Genomic DNA, 16,850 nt, shown 5'->3' on the forward strand with positions numbered 1-16,850 from the left:
ATGTGTTGTATGTGGTATTTTGGGGAACTCACTAAGCTTCGTGCTTACCGTGTTATGTGTTATGTGTTTCAGGTACTTCTGAGGATCACGGCAGGGCGCCGGCATGATTGTACACACACACATCAGAGTTTGAGTTATGATTTAGAGGATCATGGAGTTTGTTTTATATACAGTCTTTGATTATGAGATTTAATGATTGACATTGTGACATTTTGAGATTTTATTACTGTGGTAAATGTTTCGTTTAAATTGAAAATTTTGGTTTGAAAATTTACGTCGTTACAAAGAAGGAGAAGAAGAATAAGATGAGTCTAATGTATTGATGATATGAATGAAGATCCTTACAAGAGATTCACACACACTCTCTTCTTCTCTCTAGTTTCTCTCTCTAGCACACCTTGAGTTGCACACACTTAAGCTCCTCTCTCTCTCGCTTAGCCGTACAGACTCACAATATATATATATATATATATATATATATATATATATATATATATATATATATATATATATATATATATATATATATATATATATATATATATAAACAACCAGCCGTGAATAGGTTCACGGCCGTGAACTAGTTCACGGTCTTAAACACCCACTTGGGCCGTGAACACACAACTGCAAACACATATTACATGACCAAAAACCCAATTGCCTAGAAAAGCAAATTATAAACCATATTTTAGACCCAACAGGACTCCATTCACACTGATAATATCAGAACTCGTAATGATAAGTGGATGAAAAAGAAAAACTCGTTGAACTATCTCCCTGATGGTTATTATAATATCTTAGTGACCCTTTGCAAATGGGTTAGTGTGCAGTATATGTATTTTTTTGTGTTTTATATCTTATTGTATATATTTGTTTTAGGGAAAAGAACATATTTGGTATTTAGACAGTGGTTGTTCAAGGCATATGACAAGATTCAAGTCTCTCTTGGAAGATTTCATAAAGAAGGATGGTCTGACTGTTACATATGGAGATAATGGCAAAGGAGCTACAAAGGGATATGGATCCATCAAGTGCAATTCTGTTGTTTTCAAGAATGTCTCTTACGTGAAAGGTCTTCAACATAATCTTATTTCTATCATTCAAATATGTGACGCTGGTTATGAAGTTCTATTTAACAAGAGAGAAGGAAAAGTTGTTGATCAAAAGAATATCACTGTTCTTACTGCAAATCGACAAAACGACATTTATGTTATGGATATATTTTCTGCTGACAACTCTCTTCTTTGTTTTTTCTTCTCTCGTGCTCAGTCTCATCTAAATTGGTTGTGGCACAAGAGGCTGTCACATCTAAACTTCAAGAACATTTCGAAGATTGCAGGGAATCATCTTGTAAGAGGAATTCCTAAAATGCAATTTGTCAAGGATAAGCTATGCTCAACGTGTGAAAAAGGGAAGAAAATCAAGTCTTCCTTCAAGCCAAAGTCATGCTCCTCTATTATCAAACCTCTTCATCTCCTTCACATGGATCTATTTGCACATGTTCCAATTAAGTCAAGAGTTGGGAAGAAATACACTCTTGTCATTGTGGATGAATTTTCAAGGTTTACATGGGTAGGTCTTCTTAAGGAAGAAAAGTCATGCTGCTGATGAAATCATTTCTCTTATCAAACAGTGGGAAGTTCTCTATGATCACAAAGTAAGGCAATTACGTAGTAATCATGGAACCGAATTTAGAAACTCCTCATGGGAGGACTTTTGCTCAATCTATTTCTCATATTTTTTTCTACAGTTAGAACTCCTCAGCAAAATGGTTTCGTAGAAAGAATAAACAGAACTCTCATTGAAGTTGGAAGAACTTTGTTCGTTGAAGTTGGTCTTTCTTTGTCATTTTGGGCCGAATCTGTCAATACAACGTGTTATACCCAAAATCAGTCTATTATTGTTAAGAGTCATTGGAAAACTGCTTATGAACTACTAAAATGAAGGAAACCGGATATCTCTTATTTTCATGTGTTTGTTACAACTTGAATCAAAGAGATCAGCGTTCGAAGTTTGAACCTAAAGCTGATGAAGGAGTGTTCCTAGGGTACTCTAGCACATCCAAGGCTTTCAGAGTATTTAATATTTCAAAGAAAATTATTGAAGAAATAGTTCATGTCACTTTTCACGAGGACTCATTCATTCATGATCGAGTTGATCATCCCTCGTCAATTATGAATGAACTGACTTACAGTCCTTCATACCCTGTTCCTGAGCTCTTGTCAAATGACGTTGATCCCATTGTTCCCAAGGTTGATTAATTAATAAATTCACAACCTATTTCTGAAGATCAGCTTGTTATCCCTAAAGAAGGTGAACCATCCAATCAGGAAGACTCTGCCCAAATCAATGAAAATGAAAGTTGTTCTCCAAGAATCCTTCGAGATCATCCTGAATCCCAAATCATTGGAGATGTAAATTCTGTGATTCTCACTTGTAGTAGAGTCAGCAGCAACTTTTACTTGTTTGTAAACTTCGTCTCAATGATTGAACCAAAAAACATCACTTATCCCTTGAAAGAAGCTGACCGGATTAAAGCCATGCAGGATGAGCTGAATGAATTCGAACTTCATCGTGTGTCGACTCTTGTTCCCAAACCTCAAGGAAAGACTATCATTGACACTCGTTGGGTTTTCAGGAACAAAATGGATGAAGATGGATTTGTCATAAGAAACAAAGCTAGGCTTGTGGCTCAAGGGTTCTGTCAGCTTGAAGGGTTAGACTATGATGAAACGTTTGCTCCTGTTGCAAGACTTCAAGCTATCCGTCTGTTCCTAGCTTTTGCCTCCTTCAAGAACTTCAAAGTCTACAAAATGGACGTCAAGACTGCCTTTCTACATGGAAATCTTCAAGAAGAAGTCTTGTTGAAAAAAAAATAGGTTAATCTTTGAATGATATTGAGATAAGTGCGGAATTAATGGATCTTTTAATGAAGCTCAACAATAACTAGATTGCAGAATAATAAGGAAGAGATATAGCAACAAGTTTACTTAAAATATAAGCAAGTAAATGACACTTTAGTTGAATCGTAAAAAAGACTTGCATTCAAGACCAGGTTAGAAAGTGATGAACAACTAAATATGAAAGATAATATTGATAAAGAGAGTTCTATATTAATATAACGATTACACAGAAAAGATATTGGAAGTGGAGAGCCTTAATAGATTGATCAACAAGATCATCTATTTATAGGACAAAACAATACATATTAAAGTAAAAAATATGAGTAGCTTGGGCGGCCCTACTACCCATGACTGATTTGTGTAGTATACCAAGAAATGTCAGTATAAAGTTGATCATTGTTTTATCACTGAAAATGCAAAACAACATCTTTATACTCAGGTAGACTTTTCCTCTATGGTACAGGTCAACAACATACAAGGCTCTTCGGTAAGCCTTATCTCCTCTTCGGTTCCTTTGAATCATCTACTCTATGATATTGTTTACACACATCAGCTGCCGAGGGTTACTTTATTTCTTAACAATTTCCCCCTAAGTGACCTCGCAAATTTCACCTTTTACTTGTTGAGTTTGAAGAACTTGATCACGATCCACCAAAAAACTCTAACTTGGAATATCCTGTTGATTCTTCTTTGAATTTCATGCTTAACCTCCTCAGTTGTGTAATTGGATTTTTTGGTCAGCAGAAGGATGTCTTCTAGATGTTTCTTGCTTCAATGATGGAAGGATCGAGTAGGGAGAAAGTTTTTTTGGAGCTCCCTTGGCTGTACGAGAAATAATGACAAGGTCTGGATTGTTGGTAGCTCCTAGAATCAGTTCTTGTATGCCTTCGGTGATGAAGTGTTGGGGTTCGAGAGGTGGAAGTTCTAGTTTTTCCTGTAACACCGGATGAATCTCGGCATCAATAATGGCAAAGTCACCAAGCAGGGACCAAAGATAGGTGCAAACCCTTAGGTAAGGATCTTCATTTTATGACATTTTTCAATCTTGTGACTAAAGAATTTTGCAATTAAGAACAACTCTTCGAGATTCATCTTTGGAAAGTTAGCCTGCGTTTGTAATACTCTTTGCCAAAACGCACTAGAGTATATTGGAAGAATTGATCTTTGAGAAATGATATTGGCTTGTAGTTGGTGACAGCCTCCGATGTTTCATTTGACCAGATCTCGTTCACAGCTGATTTCCCGTGCTTGTTGTGAAAAAGAGTTAACCTCTCGAACTCCGTGGGCAGTCTTCTGTAATCAGGAATCCGCAGATCAAAGTCTTCAAACACCTTATAGAATTTCCCATTTGGGGACAAAGGAATGTCCCAATACATGTTTTCGCTTGAGGGGAGTAGGTGAGATGAGGAACATAGTCTTCGTCTAGAAGTCCGCGGTATGGATTTATCCATGAGTTGATAAGTGATTCATCAAAGTTTTTGTCGACTCCCTGAACATGCCAGATTTCGTCAGCTAGTTCGGCAGCTCTCTAGTCTTTTTTCTTTTTCCTTGTGGTCGGGGATTCGTTTGAGTGATCAGAGGACATAATCTCCTCTTCGGTTGGCTTTTCAGGGGATTTTGGAGGAGATTGAGCTGGAGATTGATGCAATGGGGATTTGTGACTTTGGGGAGAGGGGGATTTAGAGCTTTCTTCGGTAGTGGTGATTTCCACTATATTTGATTTCCCCCCTTTTGAGGAAGAAGGCTTCGCTTTCTCATCAAACAAAGTTTTCAGTTCGTCCAGCTTGGAGATAACCTTGGTAAATTAGAACACTGCTCTCCTGTTAATGTCATTTGTTGTCATTAGGGAGACGTACTGAGAAAGATCTTTACTGGCGGTAAGAGTTTCAGTCAGTGTTTCCTTTGCTGTGACCGAGCACCGAAGACCTCTGATTGTTTCTTGAAGCTCTATGTATCCTGCTTCATAGGCATCATGAGTTGCATTAATCAGTTGAGTGGTCTTATGTTGTTGCTCTTCGATTACCTTTTGGAGTTGTTCCTTGAGAGCTTTGACTGCGGTGATGAAATCTTCTTCCTTCTACAAAAATTGTTCATGATCCTTTTTCCTTTGTTCATCAAGAGCCTTAAGTCCTAGTTCAATCTTCAGAAGTAGTTGTTGGGCGGTAAGCTTTTCTCGGGCCTCAGTTTAAAGAATTCGCTCTTCAAGCGATTGAAGCACTGAGGGAGGCGGAGTCTGTGGTGGTGGAGTTGTGGATTGGGGTGGTTGTTGAGATGTTTGAACTGCAGAAAGAATTTGATCTATTTTACTTTGGAAATCAAGAAATTCTTTCCTTTTTATGATGTGCTTCTTTTTCTTCTTTTTTTCTTCTCCTTGATTTTGGAGGTAGAGAGTTGGGATCCATTGGATTCTTCAAGGTCAATGAACATAGGAAAGTCTTGGGCAACTGGTTCCTTGTTCACCTCGGTATAATTATTGTCGTCCTAATCAAGAAGTGGATCGGTGCTGAGTCGCACTTTGGTACTCCCTTGGAATGATCCCTTTGGTGTTGATGAAGATGATGGAGGAGGAGAGGTAGGTTGGGCACCTACAGCCTGAGCCCCTTCTCCGATGTGAGCTTTACGGACAATTTCTTCCATCATTGCCATCGAAGCTCTTGTTTGGATCAGATCATGAGCTTTCTTCATGTTGACGATTTTTGAAGATAAGTATGAGGCCACTTGACGATTGGCTTCTTCTCTCTTTTGTTGGACCAGCAAGGATTGCTCCTTCCTTGCTCTGATTGCTCGTTTATAAGCTTCAAACTTTTGGAGGTCTGCGTTAGAGTCTGGTATGTAGTTCGTCCAACTGTCACGTGAAACATGAGAATCTGTACCAGTTACCACCGAGGTGTCCCCCGGGTTCACGATTCCTTGCCCAATGAGGCTCCCCGTGCCTAATCCATTTGATAGTAATGTAGGCGGTATAGGATTTCTAGATCTTCCTTGGTCTCCTTGGTCTAAAACCAAGTCTAGCCTCAGATATGTTCTAGCTAGGGTCACTGAAAAAGGACCCCACGATTCAGTTTGTGTTTGATGTGTATGTGTAAGTGAAGAAAAAAAATGGAGTTCAGCTCCTGTAGGGTAAATATGTGCCTTTGTTTGCTTTCGGAGACCTTGGGAGGTTGATCGACATCAGGATCCACTTGGAATCCCGATTGGATTCTGTCTCCAATCGAACGTTCTGAAACTGATTCACTTGATGAACCGGAGTGGATGGATGGGGTCTTTTTAGGTGACTCAATGTTGAGTCCAATGGCTACCGAAGACTGTTGAGAGTCTCCGGTATGGGCCTTGTGACGCTTTTGGCGAGTGGGGGAGGTCTTAGAAGCTCTTCTCTTCCTTTGTAGAGGTTGAGAGTCTTCAAGTTCTTCTTCATGTAAAGGGTCTGCAGTATGCTGAGGTTCGGATGTTGGATGAACCTCGATAGACGGTCTAGTCACCGCAGACCTTTTCCTCTTTGTTTTAGTTTTTGCAGCATCTTTAGAGGTTTTCTTTCTAGCAATACGTTTGTTTCGATTTCCTTTTGGTGCAGTGACAGGGTCAATGGTTTTAGGAAGAGGGGAAGGCGGGGTAGAACGATATGGTGGTACATCGTTCGTAGCCTCCATATGGTCACAGACCAATTGGGTGATTAGTCCTATTTCGGTCAAGATATGTAAAGGAAGTTATCTAATTGGACCGAGGACAGATTGATCTTTGGGAAGAGAGTACCTTTTAAGTTCACGGTAGACGAAGTGGTTGATGGTTGCGTCTAGACTGATGTTGGCTGCGACATGAAGATCTTTGATGCAGAGAGACCAGAAGTAGGCCGAGGTGACTTCGGTGAGGCCCGGTCTTGGTTCATTCCTTCCAACATAGGTCAAGAAGTCGTCCCATAAGATTCACCCAAAATCCACTGGTTCGCCGATGAAGATGCTCCATAGTAGATCCAAAATTTGCTTTCTCATGGGCTCTGTGCCGCTGGTTCTGCCGGAAAGGCATCGAATAAGACAGCGACACATGAATTGCCACACTGCTAGAAGTTTTGCCTTTTTGAAATTGGCAACCCATTTCAATTTGGACTGATATCCCATCCGATATAGGGCTTTTAACACTTCTTCATTTTAAGGGCTCTTAAAGATAGTGTTTGGGGTACCCAGAGATTGATCACATCAAGGAATTTGGCCTTGGTGAGCGTCGTCGTCGAATCATCAGCGAGAATGAAGTTGATGATTTCAGGGTCATCGATTGGTCGGTAGGCAGAGAAAACACATTTGAATAGCAAAGGTAGAGGAACAATGTCAACCACTGAGTTGAATGCGTTGAAGAGCAACGTTTTCTCCATGTATCTGTTCATGATCTTGATCGATTCATCTTAAAAGTCATGATCTTGAAAGATTCCTCGATAATTGCTCGAAGCAATCGTCGGTCCTGGGGTTTTCACAGTGGATGTCGAACTGGTTGGTTTTGCTTGTTTCTTGGAAATGCCTAATTTCACCATTGTTGATTGAAAAAAGATTTGAAGAACTTGCCGGAAGTTTTTGTGCAAGAAGATAGAGAGAAAGATCGTTAGAGAATCAGAACGCATAAAACCTTTCTTGTAAAGAAGAAGAAGGGATTTATACCATCATATTTGAAAATATATTCAATTGGGTAAACTGTTTCTTTTTACAGTTGTAACCAAGAAGGTAGATGGTTTTTATCCGGTTTAAAAATAATTAAATTAAGAAAAGAAATCCAGAAAAGACCCGCATTAAATGCTAAGTGGGAGCATTAAATGGATGGAATGATAAAATGGGTAATCGTGGGTAGAGATGTATAGGTAACTGTCAGAGACGTGGGTAAAAACATTTTGAAAAAGTGTGTCTTGGCGGTAAGGGTTTGAACAGTCACCTCAATTTGGGTTTTGGTGAATCTTTATTAAAAACGGAAAATCTCTTTTTATTTTACTTTAAAGGGAAATGGATTGGTTTTTGAAAAGTTATCGTTAAGTCTGACAAACATATTTAATAAATGGAATAAAAACATTCCTTTGTAAAAATTAAATGTTCCACTTCATTAAATAGCACACTTAAAAAATTTATTTATTGCCAAACAGGAAAAACAGACTTCATGTTCTTGAAAGGAAAGAACTACAGTGAAATCGATTAGGACTTCGGTATCTTGAGTACTACAGAGAGACTTGATCACGAGGTTAGATATAAAAATAATAAAGTGACCCGGAGAGTACATAAATCATAAATACTCTTCGGTAAGCAGAGGATACCGAGGAGGCATTTATGAGATCTGTGCTCAGGAGTTAATCTTAAAAGGGAATACAAAATTTATCATGGACAAATACATCTCCTTCAAAGACCAGATAACGAGGTGAATGAGGCAAATCTATGTGTTAGATGTGAAGACCAGAGGTCTTCACGTTTTATCCTTTTAAGAAGAACCGAGGATCAGGATTCATCATTCCTAGCATTTCCAAGAAACCATTAAGTTTAGTGGAATCAAGTGCTTTTCTGAAAACATCTACAATTTCTTCATGCGATGGAACAAAAATAAGTTCGATGTTAGCTTTTAAGATCCGATCTTTGAGAAAAGGATATCGTAGTTCAGTGTGCTTCGTGTTTGTGTTGAATTGGATTGTGTGATATAGCGATTGCTCTCTGAATCACAATAAATTGGTTTTCGTAACATTCAATAGCCATAATCCATGAGTTGAGTTTTCATCCAGAGGACCTGTGAACAAAAACTTACTACGACAATGTATTTTGCCTCTGCGGTGGAGAGTGAGACAGAGTTTTGTTTTCTTGAAGACCAATTCACCAGTCTTCCACCAAGGAATTGACATCCTTCGAAAGTTCTCTTGCGGTATAATCGACAACCTGCATGGTCTGAGTCTGTAAAGGCTTTCAGACTGAAGTCATTTCCTGATGGGTACCAGAGACCAAAAGCTTTTGATCCTTTGAGGTATCTGAAAATTTGTTAGACTGCATTTAGATGCGACATCTTAGGATCAGCTTGATATCTGGCACACAAACCTGTTGCAAAGACTATGTTCGTTCTACTTGCAGTTAGGTATAGTAGAGAACCAATCATTCCTCGATATACTTTTGGATCAACTGACTCTCTGGTGGAGTCTGCGGCAATCTTAAAGCCGAAGGCCATAGGAACCTTTACCGAGGAGCAGTTATCGATTGAATATTTCTTTAACAAGTCTGCAATATACTTTTGCTGATGAATGGAGATTCCTTGAGGGACTTGCTTGATTTGAAGACCAAGAAAGAAGTTAATCTCTCTATTCATGCTCATTTGAAATTTACTAGTCATGAGCTTGGTGAAGTCGTATACCATAACTTGATCAAATTAACCGAAAATAATGTCATCCACGTAGATTTGTACCAGCATTAAATTCTTTTCACTTAAACGTCGAAAGAGGGTAGGATCAATGACCCCACACTTGTGTCCATATTTGATAAGAAACTTAGAAAGAGTTTCATACCAAGCTTTTGGTGCCTGCTTCAAGCCATACACGGCTTTCTCGAATTTGTAGCAATGATAACGAAGATCAAGAAACCGAGAGGTTGCTCTAAGTATACCTCTTCTTTCAGTTCTCCATTGAGGAAGGTACTTTTTACATCCATTTGATGTACTTTGACATTTTTGTATGCCGCATATGCCATTAAGATGCATATGGCCTCTAGCCTTGCAACTGGAGCATATGTTTCGTCATATTCAATTCCTTCCAATTGGCTATAACCCTTTGCTACAAGTCGGGCTTTGTTTCTGATAACCATACCTGAGTCATCCAATTTGTTGCGAAATACCCAACGAGTTCCAACTACGGTATGCCCTTTTGGTTTGGGGACTAGATTCCAGTCCTTGTTTCTTTCAAATTCAACAAGCTCTTCTTGCATTGCAACAATCCAGTCGTGGTCCAGAAGAGCATCTTTGATGGTTATGGGTTACGTAGAGGACATGAAAGCTACATAATGACAATGTTTAGTTAAATCATCAGAAGAGCGAGTGCGTATACCTGTAGAAGGACTCCCTATTATCTGGTCATGGGGATGATTTCTTTTCCAGATGTGTAGTCCTGAATGATGATCAACATTTGCATTTGATGGAATGTCTTCAACTTTGGGATGAGTTTTTCTTTGAATGTCTTGTACTTGTTCCTCTTCAGTCTGAGAACATCATGTGGATTGATCTTGAATGATTTACTCTGTTGAAGGGGAAGGTTGCCCCTGAAAAGTTGATGGTTCCCCCTGGATTGAAGCATTGTTAGTGAAGGGAACTATGGGAACTTCATCAGCCACTATCTCTTCTACATCTTCTTCTGAGTCTTCGGATTCTTCAGAACTCCTTTTATTATACTTGTTGACAACTAGGATTGCTTCATCTATGACTGGAACCTCGATGGTTGGGATTGTTATAGGAATTGATGGATTACTTTCCCCCTCAACCGGAGAGGTGGAAGTCATATTTGAAGAGTCTTCAGATACTGAAGGACCAGAGTCTTCAGTATGTTGTAATTATGCAGAAGGAGAGATTAAGACTTCGGAAAGTCTTGCAGTTTCTGGAGGATCGAAGATTGTTTCATAATTGCCTTCTCCATGATAAAATTTAATTAGTATGTCATTCTCCATGATAAAATTTAATTAGTATGTCATTTACCCTACGATGTTGAGAGGTCCGAATTCAATTAGTATGTCATTCTCCATGATAAAATTTGTTTCATTGAGAATAGTGGTCTTCCAGACATAGAAATCATCACATTTCACATCAAAGCTTTCTTCTATGATTCGTGTTCTTTGAATTAGAACTCTGTATGCTACTTTGTTTGTTGAATATCCCAAAAATATCCCTTCTTCCGATTTAGGTGCAACTTTGCTTAGATGCTCTTTGTTGTTGACTACAAAACACCTACAACCAAAAATGTGAAAGAAACAAACATTTGGTTTACGATTGTTCAAACCTTCATATGAAGTCTTGTTGAGTCGTTTGTTGATGATGCTCCGATTTTGTACAAAGCATGCTGTTAAGACTGCTTCTCGCCAAAAGTAGAGAGGTAGATTTGCAAAGTTGAGCATTGACCTGACAACTTCTACTAGAGTTCTATTTCTTCTTTCTACCACGCTATTATGCTACGGTATGTAAGGAGCTGGGAAGTTATGATTAATGCCTTTTGACACTAGGAAGTCATTAAGCAATCAATTTGTAAATTCAGTTCCGTTGTCACTTCGGATTCTTCGAATGGGAAGCTTGATTTGTAATTCAATTTCCTTGATGAAGTTGATCAAGGTCTGCGGTGTTTCTGATTTTAGTCTTAAGAAAAACACCCATGTGAAATGAGTGTAATCGTTGACTATGACCAGAATGTACTTCTTATGATATAGGCTTGCCATCGTTGAGGGACCACAGAGGTCAATATGAAGCAACTCCAAAGGTTCAATGATGGAAGAATCAAGTATCAAAGGATGACTTCCCTTGGTTTTCTTTCCACATTGACATGCATGGCATAAAGTGTCATTGTCAAATTTGAGAAGAGGCAATCCGTGCACCATCTCTCCAGTAACCAAGTTGATGATGTATCGAAAATTGAGGTGAGCAAGCTTACTGTGCCATATCCAGCTGACCTGGGAGACGGATTTTGACAGAAAATACAGTTGTGGTTTACCGATGACTAGAGATATGTCTAATGGGAACATTGTTCTAGTAGTTTTTGATTTGATTAGACACCGTGATCTATCTTTCATCATTATGTAGTTGTATTCGTCATCAAATTCAACGCGATGACTAGCTCTGCAGAGTTGCCCAACACTAATGAGATTGTGTTTTAACCCTTCAACATAGGCAACTCTTTGAATTGAGAAGTTTCCATTTGTTAGGACACCATATCCTCGAATGGTTCCATTTGCATCATTTCCAAAAGTTACGCGACCACCATTTGTGACTACCTTAAAGTCATGAAGGTATTCCAACCTTCCTGTCATGTGCAAGTAGCAGGCGCTATCTATCAACCATTCTGTTTCATGATCCTCCTCGCACATTGCCTGCATTATCAGTTAGTTAATTTGGGCACCCAAATCTGTTTGATGACCACAACACCATAATAAGATTGAACATATGCAGTGTGTGGTTTAGTTGTGACTTTTGATGATGTGTTGTTTTTTTCTTCTTAATCCATATCCTTTTTGAATCAAGGTTCTTCTTTTTGGGTTTCATGGCAGGCTTCTTAACAGGTGGATAAGCACCAATGGTTAATTTCTTTTCATTTATCCAAATTATTTGTCTGGGTTTTGATTTAGGAAAATAAACTAAATGTTTTGCCAGATTCAGGTTTATTTCGGCCTTTTCTTTGTCCTTTTGATTGATAACAGGAGTGTTATCAACCATTAATGCCTTGAGTTTTTGGTCAGTTTTTTTTTTACAAGACAGTCTTGGGATTTTCAGTCCTTTTGTGACTTTGAGTCCTTTTGGGACTTGTGATTTTTTGTTCCTTATTTAACTTCTGCATAGAATTTGATTTGGTTTTGGTTAGAAGGTTCTTGTGCAAAGTTATTTTGAAAACATTTGTCCGGTTTAGGTCTTTGGACTTTAAAGAGTCTGGACTTTGTTATGGGTCTAGGAGAGGAATTATCGGAGCTGTAGAGTTCTTGACATTTTGAGCATTGTCCAGTCTCGAATTTTTCTGTTCTTACTCCGTGGGGAAGAGTTTGTATCTTAGTGATGGATTTACCAGAAGTCTACGGTGAGACTTGTGTTGAGTGAGATACCGTAGTGTATGCAATACTCACATTTCGTGGGATATTTGGCTTTGGGGACTCTTTTTGTTTATCCATAATGATTTCTTCGTCCAAGTCAGATCTTGAGCCAGGGTATATCGATCCAATGACTGGTATGGATTGCATATTTTCAGAGAGTCCTGAGGATTGCATATTTTCAGAGAGTCCTGAGGATTGTGGAACATTTCGGGCTAGATCCCGTTGATTAAAAGCAATGTCTAATTGAGTTTCACTAAGTAATTTAGCATCCTTTTCTAGTTTCAAATCTGCTTCTAACATGATGAATTTAACCTTTTTGTCTTCTATTCTTCCTCTCAAGTGGTATAGCTCTTGGGTCGCTATGTTCTTTTCATCTAAGACCTTGTTGTAATCTGAAAAGACTTCAGCACACGTTTGAGTAATTTGTACAAGATATGGTTCACAGTCATGCATGTTGTAATTATTTGACTGAATCATAAGCTTTACCTTTTCAATGATGCTGATGGTTCCTTCCTATGCCATGAAGCAGTAGTTTTTCTTCATCTCTTTAGTGTTCTGCTTTGCAACTAGACATAGCTTTCCTCTTTTCCTTTTGTTGTCATTGTCTTCATCTTCGTCTCCTGAAGACCAAACTTAATGATCTCTTCTTACTTGTGCCACAAAGGCTTTCTAAATCTTCTCCTTATCTTCAGCTTCTTGAGCCATTCTAAGGTAGAGTGCTTTGTCTTTTATGAAATTGGCTTTGTAGTCTCTAGCAAAATGATTTTCTTTGTGACATTTGTGGCATATGAGAACTCCTTCCTTTTTCTCTTCTGTATCTTCTGTGGTATCTGAATATTTTTCTTCTTTTGATGTTGCAGGGGAATGTGAGATCATTAGCGGTGTGTTTTGAGACTGGCGTTGATAGGATGGATTTCTAGGATATCTAGAAGACTGAGGATAGTTTTGAGGGGAGTTGTTTTGAGGACGTTAATTGCGGTTAAACGGAGGTCTTGTAATGTGTTGGTTTTTATGGTAGTTGAGAGGAGGGAGTCTGTTGAACTGTTGGCTAACAAGGGCTAATGCGTGTTGAAAAGCTTCTTCATCTTCGTCTTGCATTTCTGTTTCATATGACTATAGTGTGTCGTCATATGAATTTTGATATGGTGTTTTTATGGTATGATGATACTGATGAGATGGGATGGTAGTCTGCGGTGAATGAGTGACTAAGGCGAGTGGTCCGCCTAGATCCATGCAATCCTTCATCACCGTAGACCCCCGAGCTTGCAGTTCACCGTAGAGTTTATACAACGAAAGAGTTTTGATTTTTCTATCACCTTGAACTATCATCTTCTCCATTGTCCACTGTTTTCCCAGGCCATTTAGAAACTGTAGATTTGTTTCATGATCACTACGAGTGATTCCTACATTCGAGAGTTTGGTGACGATGAGGTTGAATCTTTTGAAGGAGTCATGGAGACTTTCACCAGTAAGAGCTTTAAAGTTGTTGAACTCGTTTAGAGCAGTTGTCAGCTTTTGTATTAAGCTTGCCCTGTACCTTCATAAATATTTTTAAGAACATCCCAAAATTCTTTTGTCGATTTACAGTTGATGATAAGATCAAAACTGTCGGGTGGAATTCCACAAGAGATTTCATAGAAAGCAATTTTATCTTTCTCCATCTTGCTTATGTCATCGTTGTTAGGTATGGTCATGGCTACTTGACCACCTCCAAGTCTGAATTGAGCGTCATCGACGACAATGGGAGTAAGGATACGTACATGTGGTCCTTTTTCAACGGATCTCCAGACTTCTTTATCTAGTATTTTTAAATATCTTTCCATACGTTGAGACCAGTGATGATATTCACTTGCAACGGGTATTGGAGCTCTATTGGAACGTCCAACACTGCTAGATATATTTAAAGAGTAAGTTTGTGCCATATTTCCTTAAAAATAATGAGCTAAGTGGTATAGAAGGCTTTTAAATCAGAGTTCTTCTTTTGAAAATGAGCTTTGTTTTTAAAGAAAAATTAAAAAGCAACCACTATGACTCTGATACCAATTGTTGAGAAAAAAGAGGTTAATCTTTGAATGATATTGAGATAAGTGCAAAATTAATGGGTCTTTTAATGAAGCTCAACAATAACTAGATTGCGGAATAATAAAGAAGAGATATAGCAACAAGTTAACTTAAAATATAAGCAAGTAAATAACACTTTAGTTGAATTGTAACAAGGCTTGCATTCAAGACCAGGTTAGAAAGTGATGAACAACTAAATGTGAAAGATAATCTTGATAAAGAGACTTCTATATTAATATAACAATTACACATAAAAGATATTGGAAGCGGAGAGATTAATAGATTGATCAACAAGATCATCTCTTTATAGGACAAAACAGTACACATTAAAGTATAAAATATGAGTAGCTTGGGTGGCCCTACTGCCCATGACTGATTTGTGTAGTCTACCAAGAAATGTCAATATAAAGTTGATCATTGTTTTATCACTGAAAAGACTAAACAACATCTTTATACTCAGGTACACTTTTCCTCTTTGGTATAGCTCAACAACATACAAGGCTCTTCGGTAAGCCTTATCTCCTCTTCGGTTCCTTTGAATGATCTAGTCTATGGTATTGCTTACACACTTCAGCAGCCGAGGGTCACTTTATGTCTTAACAAGTCTTTCTAAAACAACCGAAAAGGTTTGAAAATGTAGAGTTTCCAGATCATGTGTACCGTCTTGATAAAGCTGTCTATAGCTTAAAGCAGGCTCCTAGAGCATGGTATGACACGTTGGCAAGCTATCTTCTCTCAAGTGGATACAAACGACGAAAGATCGATAACACTCTATTCATAAAACAATCAGGATCTCATATCATTCTTGCGCAAGTGTATGTGGACGATATCATCTTCGGATCCACTAATAAAAAACTAAGTTTAGAATTCTCGAAGGTCATGGCCAAGAAGTTCGAGATGAGCATGATGGGTGAACTAACTTTCTTTTTGGGCTTGCAGGTCAAACAACTAACTGATGGTATTTTTGTTTGTCAAGCTAAATATATTGCATATATGTTGAAGAAGTACGGATTCTCTGAATGCAAGCCGGCCAAGACTCCAATGTCCTCATCAACGTCTGTTGGCACTGATCCTAATAGCGCTGACGTGAATGCAACCTTTTTTAGAGGAATGATAGGCTCTCTACTTTATCTTACTACCAGTCGCCCTGACATCATGTTTGCTACTATATTCTGTGCTTTTAATCAGGCCAATCCAAAGGAATCTCATCTACTTTCTGTGAAAAGAATCTTTCGGTATTTAAAGCATACACCCAATCTTGGATTATGATATCCTCATGATTCTAAGTTCAAGCTGGTGGGATATACTGACTTCGATCAGGTTGGATGTGGCATCAATAAAAAAATTACTTCAGGGGGAGCTTAAATTCTTGCAAATAGATTGGTAAGCTGGTCCAACAAAAAGCAGACATCAGTGGCTTGTTCTACTGCTGATGCTTAATATGTTGCCGCTGGAAGATGTTGTGATCTGATTTTATGGATTCAGAATCAGCTTTTGAACTATGGTCTAAAATTCTCGAAGACACTCATCTGTTCTGACAACACCAACGCCATTAAGATGATACAAAATCCAGTGCAACATTCCAAGATCAAGTACATTGACATCCGTCATCATTTCATCAGGGACATAGTTCAAAAGGGAAAAGTGGAATTGTTCTACATTCCATTGTAACGCCCGTGGATCCGGGCTAGTCAATTTAGAGGCAATGAGTGTCGAAAACGAATTTTCGGCAAAAGATTACTTATAATAAATAATCTTAACCAAGTTGTAGAATATTTCTCAAGGTTTTCGTACATATAAAGAACTCCGAAATCCGAGTTATAACGAAGAAGTTATGGCCCGTCGAAGTTTTACGGCAAAACCGGCACGACACCGGGAAGCGTAAATAGTGAATTTACGATGGAGCGACTTTTAGCCTTAGTGATCTAAACAAAAGTCGTAGAAGACGTTAAACCGAGAGCGTCCATAAGAAGAACGCCCAAATCTGACTTCGTATGAGGAAGTTATGATTTTTCGAAGTTTCGGCTTAGCAGTGTACAGCCCGAAACTCGAATTTTAGTTCGAGCGGTTTTTGGCTTACGAGGTCTAAATGAGAGTTGAAGATCTCATTAAT

The 16,850-nt window shown here is 38.5% G+C and overlaps 1 protein-coding gene across 1 annotated transcript; it reads left to right on the plus strand.

The window, feature by feature from the left end:
* The first annotated feature begins 746 nt into the window (after positions 1-746).
* Positions 747-2,879, plus strand: LOC145139248 (uncharacterized). Its single transcript, XM_079073143.1, has 3 exons — positions 747-818; positions 880-1,572; positions 2,295-2,879. The coding sequence occupies exons 1-3, from the start codon at positions 747-749 to the stop codon at positions 2,877-2,879; spliced, it is 1,350 nt and encodes a 449-aa protein (XP_078929269.1).
* Positions 2,880-16,850: the final 13,971 nt, after the last annotated feature.

This window comes from Lactuca virosa, chromosome 9 (genome assembly GCF_052849685.1).
Source record: "Lactuca virosa cultivar CGN04683 chromosome 9, Lactuca_virosa_CGN04683_v6, whole genome shotgun sequence".
Lineage (NCBI taxonomy): Eukaryota > Viridiplantae > Streptophyta > Magnoliopsida > Asterales > Asteraceae > Lactuca > Lactuca virosa.

Excerpts from the sequence above, each read along its gene's own strand:
- LOC145139248 (XM_079073143.1), top strand. The coding sequence starts at position 747 with ATGAAAAAGAAAAACTCGTTGAACTATCTCCCTGATGGTTATTATAAT. Across the intron at positions 819-879 it reads TAGTGACCCTTTGCAAATGG|GGAAAAGAACATATTTGGTA; the intron begins GTTAGTGTGCAG and ends TATTTGTTTTAG. Across the intron at positions 1,573-2,294 it reads AATTTTCAAGGTTTACATGG|CTTGTTATCCCTAAAGAAGG; the intron begins GTAGGTCTTCTT and ends TCTGAAGATCAG.